General features: G+C 36.2%; 1 protein-coding gene across 1 annotated transcript in view; it reads right to left on the bottom strand.

The window, feature by feature from the left end:
• LOC145686628 (uncharacterized) overlaps positions 1–21309 on the bottom strand; it is a 49476-nt gene that overhangs the window by 4464 nt on the left and 23703 nt on the right. The window contains exons 4-6 of the mRNA XM_081760096.1: positions 18276–18474; positions 8073–8234; positions 4087–4240 (exon numbers count right to left, since the gene is read on the bottom strand). Of these exons, the coding sequence (XP_081616222.1) occupies positions 4087–4240; positions 8073–8234; positions 18276–18474 (515 nt within the window). The remainder of the gene's footprint in view (positions 1–4086; positions 4241–8072; positions 8235–18275; positions 18475–21309) is intronic.

The following is a 21309-nucleotide window of genomic DNA, read 5'->3' as shown; positions in this document are numbered from 1 at the left end:
TGTTTAGAGAAAAATGTTTCATTAAACTTTACGAACGAGAAATAGAAAAATAAATGTGACTAACATCAGCAAAATGGTACATTAGGCATTTGTGCACATGTTTCTGTTTCGTTTCAATTGACAGGATTCAACTGTCGATTCCAAGTTGGCACCTCTGTCACTGGTACACGGCGCGAAATTCAACAACATGCAAGAAAACTTTTTTTTTTTTATGTTACAAATTATCTCCCGGAGTTTGTGCACATCTTTCAGGTTCATCCTCTTTATCCCACTCAATTGTGTAACCAAAAATGCTTTGGAGTTTGCACGTACGTACAAGCAGATCTTCGTAAATTACGTTTCAGATTATGATAATACGAGACACTTCAAGAACTGATTAAATGTGAAGACATCTTATAACAAAAAATAAAATAATAAGTGTAAAATAAAAATAATAAATTAATGCTTTTATAAAATGTACAAAAAAGAAGATTCTTGTAGTATGTCATAAAATATTTCCGCCAATATTAGTATGCCATTAAATGTAACTGGACCAAAATTAGTTACTATTAAAAATAAAGAAGAGAAATGCTGCAATCCTGACAAAATATGAGAATGCTCGTAAATCAATTAATTACGTTCTGCAATTACTGAGTTTAGGCTTAAAGCGTTCATACAACTTCTACACCTAAATACATGATACTTATGAAGTCCTTTATTGTGTGCTATTTCCATATTCCATATTGAGTACTTCAATTGCCAAAAGAGATCCAACTAGTCCTCATGAGTACATCTTAACATAATAAAAGATTCTACCGACAAGAGGGGACATTCGTCAGAGTCCTAAGAATAATCTATGATATATCTATCTATTTTGTTTACATAGATTCCTTCTTGAGAACTAAGCATTCAAAATGGAGTATGTGCAACCAGTACAATTATTCTGAAGCACTTTATGCCCCTTTCAATTCCCAACAATTCTTTTGTGGATAAGATGAAGAAATGGATTTTAAAGTATGAAAGTATTGGGCGCGATTGACTATAATGAAAATAAAATGATTGAAATCTTTCAGTTTAACGTTTCGTGACCATGTCCATTAGGCTAAGGAAGACAGATGATTAAGGCAAGTGTATGATGAGGGAATAATTAACAGAATGAGAATGTGGGAGGAAATTGAAGTACCCGAAAAAAATACAAACACAACATCGATTATGATGGGTTATAGCGAACCATTTAGAGCATCTAATGCTTTTATAATCACATTTCATTTAACACTACCAGAAAACTAACTCCTTTTTTGTGTGATTTTACATAAACTATTGTGTCGAGGGAAACCGAGTCTCAGCAACCATATAGGAAAGGAAGCAAACAAAAATTGAAATGAAATGAAATCTTTGAGTTTTACGTCCCACGGTTATACCGGTTAGGCTAAAGGAAACGGTGATGATGATTAATGAACGAAATGGTGGAATGAAGAAAGTGGGAAGAAACGGAAGAACCTCGGGAAAACCCACGCACACTGTGTTTGTCCACCACAAAATTCACTTGGTGGGGGCTGGGATCGAACCCGGGACCCCAAGCACCGAAGGTGAACGCTCTACCACTGAGCCACCGCGGCCCCACGAAGCAAACAAATTCTAACGCGACAAAAATGTATTTAATTATGACTAAAACGTAGAAATTATAACTAAAAACAAAATAAAATTAAAAAAATACTTTTTTAAAAAGCATGCTTTCCTTTAAAAAAAACCTTTTAACAACCAAATAAAACACATCTTACTAAAACGTACAAAATAATTCTATTTTTAAGAAAATTACTTTTTAAAAATATACAATATAACATATTAGTATTACGTATATTACGTACTATACGTTATATTGCGTAATATAACATAATATTACTATTATAACATTCTTGATATAAGGATTAGGATTACGAATTAGATTTCTGGGATTTCGGCAGCTATGGCCCGTCAACCCTGAGGGATGACGTCCCTTGGCGATCACACTACTTGGGGAATTGGGGAATGGAGAAGAAAGAAAGCTACCTAGAATCATTATGTTGGGTACCACTCTGGCTTTTGCCTGAAAAAATCGTTATACTTTTCCAAGTGACCCCCTTCCCTCCGGAAATCGAACCCGCGACCGGCTGACACCAAAGGCGAGAGCGTTAGCGACTATGTTATGCGGGGCCACATTACTGATATAAATTAAGGTATATTTATATATAATATTACATAAGAATTGAAGAATTTATAAGTTGATTGTATATGAGAGCGCTACCCAGGCTTTACATTTTAGTCATGCAAAAATAGAAACTTTCCTAACAAATAGTTTTCTTGGAAACTTCTTTTTTCTTTCTTTGCTTTTTAATATTATTTGTTTTATTTTGTTTATTAAAAGTTTTATTTCTTCTGAGGAAAGCATGTTTCCAATTTTTATTTTATTTTATTAACCATTTCAAGTTTCCTAAACCTAGAAATTTGAGTTAACTAATAACTATTCAAGAGACCTCTCGAATACTAATCATTGTTACGTAATGTAATAAATATTTAATGTATGTTACATATTAATCGTTTTACTGTCAAATTTGAGTACGTGATTAAAAGTAGCTGTTCGAACAACTTTAGCAGTACCAATTAATACGAAATGACGAATGTCAATGGCATGTCATAAGGAGTGTTCAAATGAAAAGGTACGAAACGTCGTACAAACAAAACCGGTTGAAATAGGAATATGCCGCTTTGAAAGAACATAGTGCGACATCTAGGAAAGATAATAGTGTCCGGCGTGGTTATGCGCATGCGCGGGCGCCTCTCATATCATGCAGGAGGCAATTGTGTGTTCCATCCAATTGACGCGGCAGTGTGTGAGAGGGAATTATGGCGTTCACATTGAAAAATTCGACGACCGAGGAGCTATTAGATTTCTGACTGCGGAAGGAGTCCGATATTCATCGCCGGATGGTGGTCATATACGGGGGAGACTGTGTGTCCGACAAGTCAGTAAAAATAGTGGAGTGCCTGTTTTCGAGAAGGTCTGTAGAGTTTGAGTGATGATCAGAGACTAGGCTAGGCAAACACAGTAATCAAAGCCGAACTCATCGACAAGGTGAACGACTTGGTAAATACGAATGTTGGCAGTGATGGTGGGGGACAGCGTTGGAACAGTGTAGACAACTGTGCACTACAGGTTGGGTTACGGAAAAGTATGCACGCAGTGGGTTCCGAATATGCTCAGCGAACCGCAAAAGGAACTCACTATGGGGCTAGAATTGCAACACTTGTTCCGGTATCATGAAGACTCCGCATTCTTGGAGCGGATCGTCGCCGATGCCATAACTTTGAGCCAGAGACAAAGCGAGGCAGCATGCGTCGTCACCTTCCCCTAAAAAATTCAAATCTGTACGATCAGCAGGCAAGGTGATGTTCACTGTCTTTTTCGACGTCCGAGGTCTGATACTCATCGAATTCCTCGGGCACGGAAAAATCATTAACAGTCACGTGTACTGTGACACACTCCGTTGCCTACACAAGTTCATTAAGAGAAACGGCCTCGGTTACTCATGGAGGGAGTGATTCTGCTCCACGATAACGCTCGTCTACACATCTCCCAGGTCACAAAGTGTACTGGACAAGCTCAAGTGGGAGCAGCTTGAGCATCTGCCCTACACTCCGGACACTTTGCGCTGCGACTTCCATCTGTTTGGTTCGTTAAAAGAAAACATCTCAAAGGGACGCGCTTCAAACTCTGACGACGAACTAAAGGACACAGTGGAGAGGACCGGCTGCTGTTACAGCCACAGGAATTCTGGGAACAGGAAATCTTTTGGCTCGTGAAAGTGGGTCAGCCCTCTAGTGATTACTTTTGAATAGAAACTTCGATTATACCCACAGTGACGTTTCGTACGTTTTCATTTGATCATCCCTCGTATTAAATTACTGCCATGACGTTATAACAGACTGAAAATGTTATAGTATAACATTAATGCCAAACAGCAGCTCTAAATGGTAAAAGTAATATAATGCCATCAGATATAATGAATACGAAAATGTTATTGAGAAATAAACATTCAATTGTAAACAAAATACATAAACCTTTCTTACCTAGTATCATTTCAATGGAATATCCAATAGACTCCGGGCTATCTTGGGGCTTCACACTTTCAAAACTTTTTAAATCTTTCAGGATCTGAATCTGATCAGAACTAACACCTTCCAACTGCGCATAGTGCTCAAAAACAGTTTTGAATTTCTGATACTGCGAAAAAAAATAAAAAACAAAAAAATATAAGTGATTAAATGTAAACTCAAAGCCCTAAGTGATCAAATGTAAACTCAAAGCCCAACTTGCATACACACCGTTAAAGATCAAGACACAACGCATATTTTTATTACCTTCTTACAGGTTTTTCATTCTTTTGCACTTCACGTATGATACTTTTTTTAAATCTTGAGACAACCGTCGAACTTCTAAACTAATACATAAAAATAACGAAATTTTGTACAAAGCAAATATCATAACATACAATTCCATTATTTATGTATTCATTATTCAATGTTGCCAACAGGACGCTACAGTATCACAAACATCTAAATTTTGGAAGTCTTTACCATATTAACAGAACACTAAGACGGACAAGGCATTGAACCGTCTTAAACATTTTTCCAAATACACCATTATATGCAATGTTCAAACTTTACCACTGTTTATCATATCTCCGGGGCGGTTTCACATATCAACTTGCTATAAATAGTAAAATGATTTGTTTGTCTATTGGAAACAAAATAAGTACTTAGATATTATATTTACTTTTTTTTTCCTTCCTCGAAATAAAGCCTTTCGGAAAACGTCAAACTTTCAATCTTGTAACTAATTCCCATTTATTCGAAAAACTCATATCATGATCGTGGTACCCAACACTAAGGACTCAGTGCATTGCTCTGTTTCAGACGTGTTGTTATTGTGGAAGAGGCTTCTAAAATTTGGATGTTTGTGACACTGTAGCGTCCTTAGTTTGCAACACTGAATAATAAATGTGATTTTGCAAGTTTCCGTTTAACATGCAGATTTGAAATATGCAATAATTTGAGGTAGTGCCATTTGCAGGGCTCATACCGGTCTGGTCTTTTCTAAATAGTTGAAAAGTGACCGAAAACATGAAAGAGTGATCAAAAAATGACTAAAATTTCACCAAAAAGTAATTTAAAGCCTTGAAGACGAACTTGGGCATAAATTGAATTTTACATATTTTTTTTCCAACCAAAATACGCTGGATCATAGCTGAAATACGTAATGTTTTAACACGTTACGATTAAAAATTGTTTTACTTAAGTTTGTCAGCTAATAAAAAAATTGGAATACTTGTGTTTAGAGGTTCATTATTAATTATGTACTTTACACGGTTTTGTATTTCAATTTAGATCTGGATGGGGTAAGGCTAAATTTCTATATTTTCATTATGTCCAATAATACAAAATTAATGTAATTAACACATAGCATCTAAATTACCATTATGTCTTCTACAATTGATTTGTTACAAAGTTTGTCTTGGTACCACATGATTGGTAAACATAGGTATGGCTTCTACCAACATTCTCCATATAATGAAAAGCAAACTGTAAACACTTAATATATATGTTCATTCTCCTTTAACATAATAAGATCTAGCAAATAATGTGGATGATGTTTATACCCTTATTGTGAACTTTTAAAATAAATTATAATTGTTAATTAGAAGAAAAAATAAGACACAGAAGGGCTCTCAAACTCACCTTGAGAGCTCAAGCACCCACCAACCACCCATTGTGCTTTAGAAAAAATAAAGGCTGAAGTGCGAATAAAGCTGACTTAGTTCACATGTGGCAGCAACTACTGAAGTTTTCAGAAGAGAAATAAGTAACAAGTTTATGCCTTTTTCCATTTATTTTTATATTTTTCTTAGAAAACCACCAATGCAAAACATAAATCACACGAAAGAATGACTTTACCCTCCAAAAAGTAACTTTTAGTGACCAACTTGAAAAAAAAAAAAGTAACTTTTAGTTAAAAAGGTGACTCGCTATGAGCCCTGCATTTGAAATAATTTATGTTGCGTTGGAAACACTATTATTTGTAGGTACGTCGGAGTATGTAAAAGGATTTTTTCCTAATGATATTTGTTTCGCATGCAATTTCACACTTCTTAATCTACTGGTTTAAAAGCTATACGATTGTCTCAAGTTAAAAAAAAAAAAAAAATACACTGTATACAACTGAGCACATAGAACAAAAAAAAAAAAAAATGAAAAATAAATTATTTACAGAAATATACAGGAAACAATCACACACACACGAAAGAAGAAAAAGGAAAGGGGAAAGGATTTAATGTCAGTTCCGAAAACATTGTAGCATAATTGGACTAAGCGCATGACACGTGATACGCGAAGTATAATCAGTTTGAGTGTGCAAATAGATAGTGTGCAAGAAGCCACTAGGTCGTCGGGCGCGGGTGATGAATCAATGAACTAGTGAAGGAAGTTGAATTGGAACTTTTGAAGAATCCCGTGTGTCTGTCCGCGAATTGGCCCGAAAATCGAAGTTACCATACACAGAATCAAAAAAGAGAAATTGGGCTTCAAAACGTATAAAGCAAACGTGGCTCCAAAGTATACGGAACAACAAAAGATACGTGCACAAAAAAAAAATGCCGCAAATTGTTGAAAATAAATTGGATTCAGCGTCACTGAAAATACTGGTGATTGATGACGAGACGTACTGTCCTGTCGACCCTAATGTTGCAGGACATAAGTACTATTCATGTCACAAGTTAGCGACAAAGTCAAATTCAAGGCCAAGGCGAAGTTTTCCGAGCAACATCTGATACGGCAAGCACTGGACGCTGAGGAAAGAGTTCCGGCACCTTACATTTCGACTACCACAATGACCGCAGAATGAATGCATTAAGAGGAGATTGCTTCCTTTTATCAACGGTCACAATGTCCTTTTGTGGAAGAACATGGCAACATGTCATACGCTATAAAGTCACCAACTACCTGAAAGCAAACAACATCGACTTCGACTTCGTTATATATATATATATATATATATATATATATATATATATATATATATATATATATATATATAAACGCCCCTAACGTTCTCCAAGTGGGGCCGATTGAAAAATATTGGGCCCTCTGCAAAGCTGAGTACTGAAAAATACCAGAACCAGCGAAAATTCTAACTTCATTCAAGAACATTTGAACGCCAATCTCCACGAAAGTGGCCCAGCAGAGTGACAAGACACTTATGGTGAATGTACGAACGAAAAAGAAAAAAAGGAAGAAAAAAAACTTCTGAAAGTAGTTTATGGTCTACTAAATTAGTTTTCCATATTGTTAAAGAATAATACTAATGTGAATAAATATTACTTTTGGTTTTCATTTATTACTTTTCTTTTCAGTTCCTTCGATGTGCATACTACAATGTTTCCCGAACATACCTTATAAGTGCTTTCGCTAAATATTTCATCGGATACAGAAGGCACGAAGTAGACAAAATTAAATATCAGAAAAGTAGTAAACACCTTCACTATTACCGGAGATGTAAAACTTTTTGAATCTGTAATAACTAGGATCTTTATTTGGTTATATATTTTTTCGGCTCTAAAGTGAAGCCGATTCGACCCATAGTTCATATAAACTTATTTGTTTCTTATGTATCATATCATTCTATCGTTTCCAAAAATATAGTTCTTTCATCCTCGGACACCCTGTAAATAAGTATATACATATGTTGAATATAGTCCTTTGTGATTTCCAGGGACTTGGCTTACAATTGAATAAATACGACAATGTCGAATACCCGAACCGACCAGCTGAACATGCACTATCTGGCCTACCATATCCTTTACTGGGCTGTAGTACTAGTAAATTTCGTTTCGTAAATGCTAGTATTGCGAACAGTAACATTTGGACTTCGAATAATAACGTATAAAACTATTTTATTTATAGTACTTTCAAGTATTATTTGTAAATGGAAGCATAAGAGTAAATTATGAAATCAGAAAAAAAAAAAAAAAAAAAAAAAAAAAAAAAAACAGTACACTTACCCTCCGCATCTGAAATCTATCGACCTTCTGGCATCTCCAGTTTACTTTCACTGTAACTTCATAATTCTCCCCATCATCAAAGTTGCCTATTAGTACTCCACGCTCTAATTCTTCTATACGCTTCATCTGCTCTGCTTCTTCCTCATCCGCATCGACAATAACCTGAAAGACAATGGATACATATATGTATGTGTGAGCTATACTAAAAGTAACTATTTCGTTACAGTCACAAGATTCTTCTCCCTATACCGTATTTACTCGAATATAAGCTCCCCCTTAACGTAAGATTCTCCTGAAATTTTAATGTCTATTTTGAAAATCCGATTAATATGCGGATATATGCACTCTGTACGACCCCAGAGATAGTACATTTATCCATTCAGAAAAATACAAGTTTGGACTTACACACGCAGTATTATGAACTACCGTTGTCAAAATTTTCAACTCGTCTTCGTTCTCCATTCTTATGGAATAAATAATACGAAAGTTCAATAGTTTTTGTTGCTTAACCGTAAATTCTGTATACTGGTTCTCACGTTATACAAAACCTAAAAACAACAACAATAAAACAACTTTAAGAAAAAAAATAACAATTAAACAGCAACTATATAATTATAAGAGCCCCCAAGAATTTTAGGCGAAAAATTTTGAAAAAATAATAGTAATAATAATAATAATAATAATAATAAATAAATAAATAAAGAGTGCTTATATTGGAGTAATACGATACTTTTGCAACTTATAACTGATTTAAATACAAAAACAAGATCATTATGAATGAATGTACTCTTTATAGAGAATTACTTTCAATTTCAATCATTTATGACTATTTACGAAATAACTGATTTTGATATCACATTAATTCTTCTAAATGTGCAAATTCAGTGCTACACAATGACTGAAAAAATGCACGACTGGACTGAGATTCGAATCCGAGTCTAAATCTTACTGCACCGATGTCAATTACAATGCTACCAGTCCTCTCCCTGAACAGCCATACATAGTGCAATACACGTGGTCTGAGTGTCTAACCACCGACTTCAAGAGTGGTAGATCGTATGGCTTTTCAGGGAGCTGACTTCAGTAGTGTGAACGTAGTGGTTAACGCAATGGAATGTACACCGGAGGCCTGATTTCCAAACACAGACCAATCGGTTTTAAACTCTTTGTGTAGTACTTTCAATCGATTCGAATTAAAACAAATACGATAATGAACTTGATAATTATTGCGTACAAACATTTTCTTATGAAAGAAATTTTATGCATATTCACATCTGTAAATTAACGGTAAGACATTATAATACTACTGTAGTTCCTTATTTGTTTTTAATATTATTTCTGCAGTTACTAACTTGAGTATTCATTTCATGTTATTTATTGTTTGTCGTAAACATAATATACAGCTAAGTTAACCACGAAAAAAAAAAAAAAAAAAAAAAAAATAGACTCTGAACAATTTATCTGACTAGCGTAATGGCGATACATTCCTCTTCGGTCATCATTTATTGTGCTCAATGTGACGGCCATAGGTCCGAAAGGTCACCCGTACCGTAGTTTCCGCTGTAACAAACTCCTGCGTAGAACAAGAACGGTGTGAAGCAAGTGCCTTTCGAAGAGTCCAAACTCACAGTACTCCATTGGTAAGGCGTTCAAGGATTTTACTTTGAGATGAACGAAAATGGGATCACTCGGTCTTCCCATCTCTTTGGTCTTCTTTACGTAGAACGACTGGAATGATCGATATGGCTGCAAACCTATCCTTGTGGATCCATTCTCGTGATCTCGTTACCGCACAAGTGGGGAACGTGTGTGTGTCATACAAAGAGTGTGATATTCTCCTGGAAGTAAGTTACGTTGACTTGGGTGTTGGAAAGCACTTCGACAAATGGCAGCGTTCTCCGATTGCAATATCCCGGCCCCACCTGAAATCCCTGCACCGCAGCACAAAGCCAGGATGGCTGATGTGGTCTGCTTAACGGTAGAAAATGAACCGAACTCTGTTGGTCTCATCTAGGTAGAACCATCTCTCATATAGGGTACACATCAATTTCCACTTGTCTCCTGCGAGGTATATTTCATCGCCCTTATGAACCTCTCCTTTGCGACGCGCTACCAATGCGAGGTTCTGCAGATGATGTTGGAAATTGTATCTTTTTGAACAGTAATATAAATGAACCCGTTCCAGAAAGCTGTCACTTTTAACTGCCTCGTTTCAAAGACCGTGCCTAACAGCTACTGTTACCAAATGCAGGACCCAGTTTAGCCAGCAATGTGGCGGAAAATAACAGCAGTTAAATGCATCATTCGGAAGGGGGGGGGGGAAGGGACAGTGAAAGTAGACTATTTTTATTCGGGCAACAACCTGTAAAATGGTTTATGCTGAAATTATGTTTCGTTCCATTAAATAAATAAATAAATATATTTTTCTCACATAGAAAGACTAAATAAATTTAAAGAAATATTAAACAAAAAATGGAAAAGAAATCACAACTTCTTTTCAGGTGCAAATGAAATAAATTTCTTGTTTAAAGTCGACCGATTATCGCCATTATGCTAAAAGAGACGGGTGATTACTGTAATTGAACGACTCTGGAAGAACTGATGGAATGATAATGGAAGGAAAAGGAAGAATCAAGACAAAACCTACGGGCACGATGTTATTTACCATGAATTAAATCACTTGAGACTGAGCCAAAGACATCTAGGAGAGGACATGCTTTATGACTGAGAATCCATGACCGTAATACATGGTTTTATATACGGATGATTAAGGGAAGTGAATGAATATGAAAGAATTAGTGGAATGAGAATGTAGGAAATGGGAGAATAAATGGACACGTTGGGCCCATCACAAATTCTTTTGGCCCGGGATAAATCATGGACCACTCGCACCAGAGGTGAGCGCCAAACATCTGTGCTATACTGTCCCCTTAGGCATAAGCAATTTACACATTTAGAAATTTCTCTGAAATAGCTCTTAATAGATTTATTTATCTAATCTTACATTCAATTTCAAAAGTGAATAAAGAAATTCAGCTTCTTGGGGCAAGATAATGGTAACCCACAAAAATTTTGAGATACAGTATCTACAGTATCCGGTAATAGATGGCTACCAATCACCTATTAACACTGTGTTGAAAAATACATCTAGTGGCAAAATGCGAGGTTATTCATCATGGTAACCCCAACATGTTACTGTCATGACAATGGTAAGCCACAAAGCAAGATGGCCGCCGACAAGACGTCTCTGTCGCAGGACGATGCGACTCTTGGAGGTGTTATTTACTACGAACAGGAAGACTTAAGTGCTTGCAGTGGAAGTAGCTATAACCCGTCGGATTCAGAGTTGTCTCCTGATACAGAAAACGTAGGTTTAAAAGTTGAATGACAGTACACTAATGTAAAATGTATGTAGTCTTTGTGCGAAAGCACTTAATGATATTCAACCGGATAAATGCACGTATCATAAAAATAAGACCTATACAATATTCGATATGGAACATACAACATTATAGTGTAATTAGAATGACGAAATGACCCAAAGACGAAGTAGATAGTCCGGAAACACATGTGTGTAGTGTGAGTTACCGTTATATTGCACGGAAATTTGTTTTTATTGAGTTATCATTGTCATGACAGCATGTCCCATATTTGCAAATGGTATTCCACACAGTGTTATAAAACGTCCCTTATTTTTTATTTTACCCGAAAAAATGATCAAGAGAAGCAAAACAACCGTGGTACCCACCAGTTCCGACACAGCAAGTACTGCTCAGCAGTCTCAACCTCAATCTCCTAGAAAGAGAAAAAGAAAACGACACCAAGAACAATGGAAACGTAATGGGAGGAAACGAAGGAGAAACAGTGGGGTGTCTTACAGAGCCACAACAGGGTAAGAAATGGCAGCAGCTAGATTGCGTCAACATATGGTTGTACTAGAAAATGTTTTCAAAGTATATCGGATGACGAGCAGCAGAAACTCTTTGAAGACTTTTAGGCTTTATCGTAGTTATCTCCAAAATGCATATTTGACCGGCATAATGAAAGTGTGTAATACGAAAAGAACATACACAAAGGTAGAGAAGAGCAAAAGAAGCCACACGTTCCAATATTTCGTTAAAACCAAGGACAGAGTGATATGTGTATGTAAGAATGCATTCATATCAATACACAGTTTACAATGTGACCAGGGAGGAGTTGAAAATACTCAAAAGCCTATGGTCATGAAAGGAAGTCCCATAGTACGGAAAGATCAAAGGAAGCGTCATGGAACGAAACCTAAGAGACTGGAGGATAAAACCTTCAACTCTGTACGAAGACACTTTGAGAGCATTCCTGCTTATAAATCAAACTATTCTCGTTGACAAGGTGCAAAGAAATGACGGTTCCTTGGGAGTGATCTCAGTATCGCAAAACTTATGAGTTGTATGTGAAATCGTACGAAGAATACCGGATGACAACCAATAACACCCGCATCTAGTTGTGCATATCGACGAGTATTTTGTAACGATTGTAAGTTTGGTTTTAAAGAACCCGAAGCTCGTGTTCCTTGCGTCTTGTTCCGATGAAATACAAAAAGAACGTCCCCAAACAGAACTAAATGTACATCTTGCCAAAACTGATAGTGATCTAAATTGGCAGAACTTAAAGCTGAATGTAGAGCAAATCTCGATAAACTTCAAGTCTTAGCTCATGATTTACTACATGCCTTACCTACACCAAAGCTGTCAACTAGTGTCGCATTCTACAAACGAAAATTATGGACATATAATTTGGTAATTCATGATTGCTCCGATAATCAAGGATACATGTTTGTATGGCCAGAATTTACTGCAAAACGAGGTGCAAACGACACTGTATCGTGCTTATTGAGTTTCCTCAAAACGTGTCACCGCCGAGGAAGACACTTTTACCTATTTACTGACAACTGCATAGGTCAAAACAAGAATGTAACAATTCCTTTTTTCATGATGGCTATTGTAGGCAATGGGATGTACAAATCGGTTACCCATATCACGCCTCCACCTAGTCACACACGATTACCGTGTGATGCTTATCAGGGTCTCATAGAAAAAGAGAAAGCGAAACATGTTTCTTTTTGTAACTGAATAATGGATGGAAGTAATAAGCAAAGCCTCTTAAAAAGAACCATTTTTGGTAGAGCTGATGCAACAATGTGATTTCCGCTCAGTGTCTTCGTTAGAGATTTTATAACAAAACAAACAGCAGCAGTCGATGATATATACAAAACTCAACTTGAGAGATGATTGTAGCTTTCAAGTTACAGACGCAGATCCTTTTACACGTCGTTTCAAAAACAACTTTTCAGAACAGAAGTAATTTCATAAAGTGTATTTCGGAAGCGTGATGCAAAGCTAGCAATGTGTTTGGACAGTTTACCACTGAAGTACAATACTCCCATCCCCATTTCACCCGAGAAGTATGAAGATCTGTTATCACTGCTTCCATATATTCCACCAATTCATTACAACTGGTATTTGGCTCATGAAGACAAAGATGTCCCGAATTGGAGAAAGAAAGAAAGAAAGAAAAAAAAAACTATATCCTAAGTCACTAGTGTTCCTATTAATACAACAGTGATCAGAATCCTGACTTTGTAGAGTTCATTGCATCTTCACCGATGTTTCTTTCCATACTAAAATCATAATCAAAACAAAAGATACTGATTTTTATAGGATTAAGTACATATTCACCAGTGTTTTTTTCACACATACCAAAACTAAAATACATAAGATATTCTGAGTTTGTAGAGTTAGGTGCATATACAGTAGTGTTCTTTTTCATTAAAAACAATGATGAGAATCCTGATTTTCTAGAGTTAAGTGGATACTCACTAGTGTTCCTTTTCATTTATTATTTGATATATAATTTTATATACTTTCACTTTTGTTAGGAAGTAATAAATACGGCATATTGTCCGTTTTCATATTTAATTTTTCTAATTTCTGCAACAAAATGGTATACCTTACTCTTCCTGCAATACAATGGTAACCAACATTTGAAATATCAGTTGAGGCTTCCGAATAGATGCTTATAGCTTTCTTCTAAAGTAACCCACATGCTTCATATTGTTATACTAAATTATCAATACATCAGGAATGCAGCTTCCAGTGACAAAATTTGCTGACAGTCACATTTACGAATTGTAGCAAATCTTGAAATTTTCATTCGCGTTTTCTCGAAAGTGCATTACTGAGGGTTACCATTATCTTGCCCCAAGGAGCTGAATTATAGAACTATTAAAAAGAAGTTATATACAAACCATTAAGCCCACTATTCTTAACAATAACCATCGATCAACATCAATGGTTACGTTTCAAATGGCTGACTTACAAAAAAAGTTACAAGGGATCCAGAATTTCTAGGCACAAATGTAACGCACGAACGTTTACCCCTTTAAGAACGAGCTGTTTTATTCTTCAAACATAGATTTCAATCTGAATGACATGAAATAGTTTTTAGTTTAACAGCCCGATTACATTGTAGGCTAAAGGACTGCTAATGAAAATCAATGACAATGGAAGAATTGGTAAAATAAGAAATCAGGTGGAAACGGAAGACCCCGAAGAAACTCACGAATTCGAAATTATCTGTGTGATGTGTTCGAAGCAGAGGACATTGGATCTGGAGATTCAATCTCGGAATGTATTATTTCTTTAACCAAGCTTTATTCCACTACTTTTCTGGATTTTTGTTTTAAACATCCTAATTTTAATGACAAATATTGCAGAACTATTACAGTCATGTTTAACAACAAAACTATTTTAGCAAAAAGAACCGAATAGTTTTAGCATTCACTGTAAGAAAATAAGAGTAGTCACATATTTTACGAATGTTTTACATGGGAGCATAGGGCGAACAATATTCGAAGGTCATAAAAAAAGAGTTTACTGAACAAACACGTGGTGAAAGTGTAATTTCATATTGAAACAAAAATAGTTTTATATCTTTATAAGTGATAAATATATTCACTCGTTTCCCTTTTTGTCTGACCGCTCCTATGTAATTTCCTCTTAATCTGTTGTTCTAGATCTGTCATCGGACACATCATGCCTGGTTTCCCTTTCTAAGTTTGTTCTTTTCCTCGCTGTCGTTACGTGACTTATGTTTAAATCTATGTTAGAAACAATTAAAAATATTTTATGAAGTGTAACCATGAAAAACTGATATATATGAACCCATACTACCTCCAGCGTAAAATATTGTTTTTGGCATAAATTCTGAACTCCTGCCAACTCCCCTGCCACACACATTTTGATGTAAATTGTCATAAATACAATCCCAGTTCGAGGTAAATACTAGGTTTAAAAAATTTACGTCAAGCAGTTCAGCCATTCGCCCGAAATGCGATCACAAACAATATTATATTCACTTAAGTACTCCAAGTTGAATAAATATTGGATTCAGTCGTCGAAATTTCTGCCTTCAAGATAGTCAGGACTGAATAGCAAGACGACTTTTTTTTTTTTTTTTAAATACGAATAAACATTATAACGAGAGTTTTGAAAAAAAATTATGATTAATTTCTTCTTCACGTATTGTACCTATCTTGTTCATTATTGTTTTCCCTAACGTGTTCGTTTTACTAGTATTTCACATTCAAATATCTTATTTCTGCTGACGACGAAAATACTATATAGCCTTCTCCGCTAATCTAGTGACTAGCGTGCACTTTTGGTACACGTGATCCCAAGTTCAGTTCCATATAGAAAAGCATCAAAACTTTGAAAGCATTACGATGGTTCACATTCCGCCTTAACCTATAAGTCCACGTCTTATATAGCCTTGGTGCTGATAGTAGGGATGGCCACGAAGTTCCGGTTTTCAGAACCGGTTTTGGAACCGGATCCGGACCTGGATCCGAAAACCCGGTTCCAGAACCGGATCTTAGGAACCGGTTCCAGACCTGGATCCGAAAACCCGGTTCCAGATATGGATCTGAAAACCCGGTTTCAGAACCGGATCTTAGGAACCGGTTCCAGATCTGGATCTGAAAACCCGGTTCCAGAACCGGATCTTAGAGACCGGTTCCAGACCTGGATCCGAAAGCCCCCAAAGACCCGTAAAGGAGGCACAAAGTTCACCTTCAAAAATAATGCAAAGAGGACCATGCGCTTGTGCCTTCCCCGCCCAGACTCGCTTGTGCCCCCAGAAAAAAGATTTTGGTCCACCAGTGGGTGTTTACCCAAATGAGTTGGCCAGTTTGCCTGTTTAGCCAATGAGTTTGCCAGTTACCCAGTTTATTTAGCCAAATGAGATATGCTGCCGCCGCCTGGAGGCCTGCCTGTCGCTTCCACCATTTCATCTAGCATACTGTTCACAGCTTGCCAGCAGCTCGCGTTTAGGTAGTGATGGTAACAAAGTTTCGGTTCCAGCGGAACCGGTTCCAGACCTGGATCCGAAGAACCTGTTCTAGACCTGGATCCGAAAAACCGGTTCGACCTGGATCCGAAAAACCGGTTCCGGAACCGGATCCGTTCAGACCCGAAAACCGGTTTCACCAAGAACCGGTTCTGGCCATCCCTAGCTGATAGTGATTTAAAGATTAAGTTATTTTACGGTAGTAGCTCTGCTTTTTATAGACTTAAATTTAATTTAACTCTTTCGCTGCGGAGTCGACTTTAGTCGATCTGTGAATTTTTGCCTTTCGCTGTGGAAATCGACTTCAGTCCACAACGTTTATTTTTGTTTATACTTCGCTGCGATACTCGATTTAAGTTGCTCATTGTATACGAACATGTAGTAGTAATAATGGGTTGCATTGTGCTGCCAACTGGCAGCGATTTCTTGGAACTCTGCAATTAAGCACGAATGAATACGAAAGCTTTGAGTCATTCTGGTGTGGTGTGGTGTGTTTGTTGGTTTGATGCTAGCTACGTACAGCAGGAAACAATGTCAAACAATAGTAAGACAATCAGCGATAGTCAGATAGCTGCATAGCCATGTATAAATTTATGTATTTTTAAATATAACGTTTTAGCACTAATGTTACACAATATTGTATAATTTTGCATTTTGTGAATTTCAAACATTCACAACATGTTATTTTCCTATATGTCATGTGTGTAATGTATGTATGTCATGTGTGTTATATATGTATGTCATGTGTTATATATCATTTATTGGAAAACACAGTGACTGAATTAGACATGTGCAGCCGTTTATACAATCTATTTCTAATAGATATTTTGGTGTTTTCAAACCATATTTCATGGAAATATGAAAAATTCATTTTTTCGTAGCTTAACTGCCTCTTTTCCAGAACCACCCGAAAATATAATTCCGCAGTGAAAGCGTTAACTACCCGCTGAGTAAAACAATACGTTTAAATTAAAAAATTATTAACGTGTAAGAGTTTCGCCTACTACCCACTTTTAGCTTCATCAGAGAGTCTGATGAAGCTGAAAAATGAAATGAAATGAAATCTTCGAGTTTTACGTCCCACGATTATGCCGGTTAGGCTAAAGGAGACGGTGATGATGAGAGATGAGTGAAATGGTGGAATGAAAAAAGTGGGAGGAAACGGGAGAACTCCGAGAAAACCCACGAGCACGGTGTTTGTCCACCACAAATTTCACTTGGCGGGGGCTGGGATCGAACCCGGGACCCCAAGCACCAGAGGTGAACGCTCTACCACTAAGCCACCGCGCCCCCCTCTAATGAAGCTGAAGTGCATGGTTAGCGAAACTGTTACACTTTAATAATTTTTACAATAACCGTAATCTTTTGCTCAGGGAGTACTTTAAATCAAAATATATTTGGTATTTTAGGAATATTAACAAATCAGTAACTTCTACAAACAGAAAACATGTTGTCTTTAGCAGGTATTTGTAAATGAAAATAAAGATCTTAAGTACGTGTACACTTCCAATTTAGTAAACGTTTGAGTCCTCCCTCAACACTTCAGCAATGATATAAACCAGTCATACTATTTACTTACTACTACTACTACTCTTACGAACATAAAAATGCGTAAACCTTCCTATCCTATTGCCGAAATTTCTGGGTTTATAGTCCGAGTTTCGCGATCCCTTACCTCAAATTGATCCTTAATCGCTTCACAATATTAGGTCAACAATAAAAATTGTATCCTCATCGAGAATCAAAGCAACCTACTAGCCATTAGGTTACACGGGTAACTGTAAATACACGTTATGACTCGTATTTGATTTGCTTTCTTACCACTTCCTGAACATCATTTTCATTGCTCTCTTGTCGATTTGTTCTCTGCAAACCCCGCTGTCTTCTGTTACTCTTTCTGCGACCATTATATGCCGTACGATTATTTCTCATAGAACGTCTGTTGCCACCATGTACCTCCTCGTCTTCACTACTGATAGCAAATGCGATATCGTCATCGCTAGACGGGTCCAATGTCAAACTGTGAACAAGAAAATATATATACACGTCACACAAACCATCAACTAACATCACAAATAAGTGTGGTATATAGGAATACAAATGTTTAGGAAGTTCCTTTTGTTCTCGTGATGCCACATGCAATAAACGACAAAAATAAGATTCTTAACACATTCGATTTGAAAATTACATTATCTCTGATAAAATTTAAAATATATGTAAGTAAATGCAACAAGTTACCGCTGAATACAGCTAACCTTGATCACAAATGTAGAATACGGCTGATCTGAAGGATCTGGGAAGAAAAATTCTCTTTTTAGCGCTGTAAGACATTCATTTTCACTTTCCTCCCATCGTATGTTCGTGACCAAGACTGACGATTTAAAACTGAAATACTGAAACCATTACACATTAATCACATACAGAAGATATACTATGTTACTTCGGTTTTTTTTTTTTCTTCTTCTTTTCTAAATACACGGAAAATGGCTACATTTCATACGTGTCTAATTTCCTTTACAATTACTTACACAGTAATGGAATTTGAGACTAGTAAGGTTTCCTATTAACAATACTTTACTACAAATACACACTATTTACAGCATAGTTGACTTTCCTATAAATTAAATTAAAGTTTAATAACAGGTTTGCTCCATAGAGTTTTGTTCTAAATATCAAAGAAATTTTGAGCGAAAAGGGTCTATCCGCCTTGCCGTAAGGGTCAGACTGTGTCACGTGGTCAGGTAAAAAGTCACGTTGCGTGCCAAATCGACTCTGGAGATTCCATATCCAAATGTGAAATATTTCAAGAACAACCTCCGCGTGGGGCGCCCTGGGTAATTCAAAGATGCATATACTTCATTATTGATTTTACTCATACAACTTGACTTCTAAAAATGTTCTATCCATATATATCTTACGTGCTATACATCGTTTTTAAGCTGTTGATTATTTCTTTGGAATAAGCTTTCAATTAGCCATCTCCTTATTATAGTTTTTGAGATATGTGGACAACTTCATTTTTCTCACTGATTTTCCATGGACTTTAATGTTTATGTTTCGTGATTTTTTGACTGTTTTCCATCCATTTTAGGACATTTTTTTATTGAGTATAGAATTTACATAGTCGTTCTATACTTAAGCTCATTTTCAGCTATCTCCCTCTTTTGGTTTTTGAGATAAGTGAAGGAAATATTTGTTTTTCATGGATTTTTTATTGGCATTAATCTTCCATGCTTTTTTTTTATTATGTTCCATCCATTTTAGGACAATTTCTTTTGCAATAGACAATCTATATAGTCTCTTCTACATTTGGGTTAAATTTCAGCCATCTCCTGGAGGAATTATTTGTTTTTGATTGATTTTCTATTGACATGAATGTTGATGTTCATTGCTCTTTTTTTTATTTTTTTTTTTATTATGTTCCATCCATTTTAGGGCAATTTCTTTTGGAATATAGAATCTACACAGTCTCTTCTACATTTGGGCTACATTTCAGTTTTTAAATGATTTTCTATTGACATGATTGTTAATGTTCCGTGCTTTTTTTTTTATTATTATGTTCCATCCATTTCAGGACAATATGTTTTCGAATATAGAATGTACATAGGTTTTTCTACATTTGAGCTGAATTTCAGCCATCTCTCCCAAAGTCTGTTCACTTCATTGCAACCAGATAGGCTCTTTGACTTAAGTCAAATCCCGACATGGATGATTCACAACTCGGAAACCAAACGCCTGCACATTATTTCATTTCATAAGCGTAGTAAGTATTTCAAGGTTTACCAGTATGCTAAGTCTGGTCAAGACTTAACGAGTTGCATTAGTCGTGTAGAGAATTATTTTGCGAAAATTTAACTAATTTTACAATGTACGTAAGTAAATGCAATATCTTCAATGTTTCGGCTGAATAGCCAATCTTTATCACAAATGTAGAATGAGGCTGATTTGAAGTTTCTGGGAAGAGAAATTCTGTTTTCAGTGCTGTAAGGTATTCATTATTCTCTTTTCTCCCATCATATGTTCGTGACTAATGTTGACAATTTAAAACCGAAATATTTAAACAATTTTATATTACTCACATACAATAGATATAATGAGGTGTTACTTCGTTTCTGCATCTTTAATGAGTAATCCTAACACTGATGGAGCATAACTCGGGACCAACATAAGAATCTTTATACATAAAAGAATTCATACTGTCTGATTAACGCCCAGACCAAACTGCGTAAGCTAAAAAGTTGAATAGTGCATAGGATTTGTTACGTAAGCTACCACTCAGGAAGGATTTTTTGGAAATTTGACGAGGAAGAGGAGAATAGGGAGGTGGCAACAGGGTGTCTACTAAAATTCCAAAATGAAATTTCGTGACCTTCTCTTCACCAAATCATAAAATTTCCTAGCATTTTCAAGAGCAAATTTGGGTGCGAATTAGGCCAAATTTTCATCCATGCGATAGAAACGTACTTTGCTTGCGATTTGGTAGCGTATAAAGCCGACCACAGACATTTTTGGTAGTGAATTTTGACGTTTTATAGAACGAAATTTTCCAATCTGTACTTACATTTGTAGTTAAAAAAAATCGTGACCCAAAAGCTAAATTTCGTGACTTTCTCGTGACTTTCATTGCCGTTTTCTGATTTCGTGACTTTTTCGTGACATTCGTGACTTTCGTGACGGATAGACACCCTGTACGAGGTGTGTTCAAAAAGTATCGAACCTTTGGTTGGCAAAAATACATTTATTGATTTGGAAATCCGAAACACTAATCCCCTTCAAAATAGTCTCCTTGGTAATGCACACACTTCTTACAGGGCTCCCACAATTGTTGTAAACACTTCTGGAACGCAGGTTTTGG

This window comes from Thermobia domestica, chromosome 5, assembly GCF_964235325.1.
Source record: "Thermobia domestica chromosome 5, izTheDome1.hap1.1, whole genome shotgun sequence".
Lineage (NCBI taxonomy): Eukaryota > Metazoa > Arthropoda > Insecta > Zygentoma > Lepismatidae > Thermobia > Thermobia domestica.
Note: the sequence above shows the minus strand (reverse complement) of the source record. Positions and strands in the feature narration are given on the sequence as shown.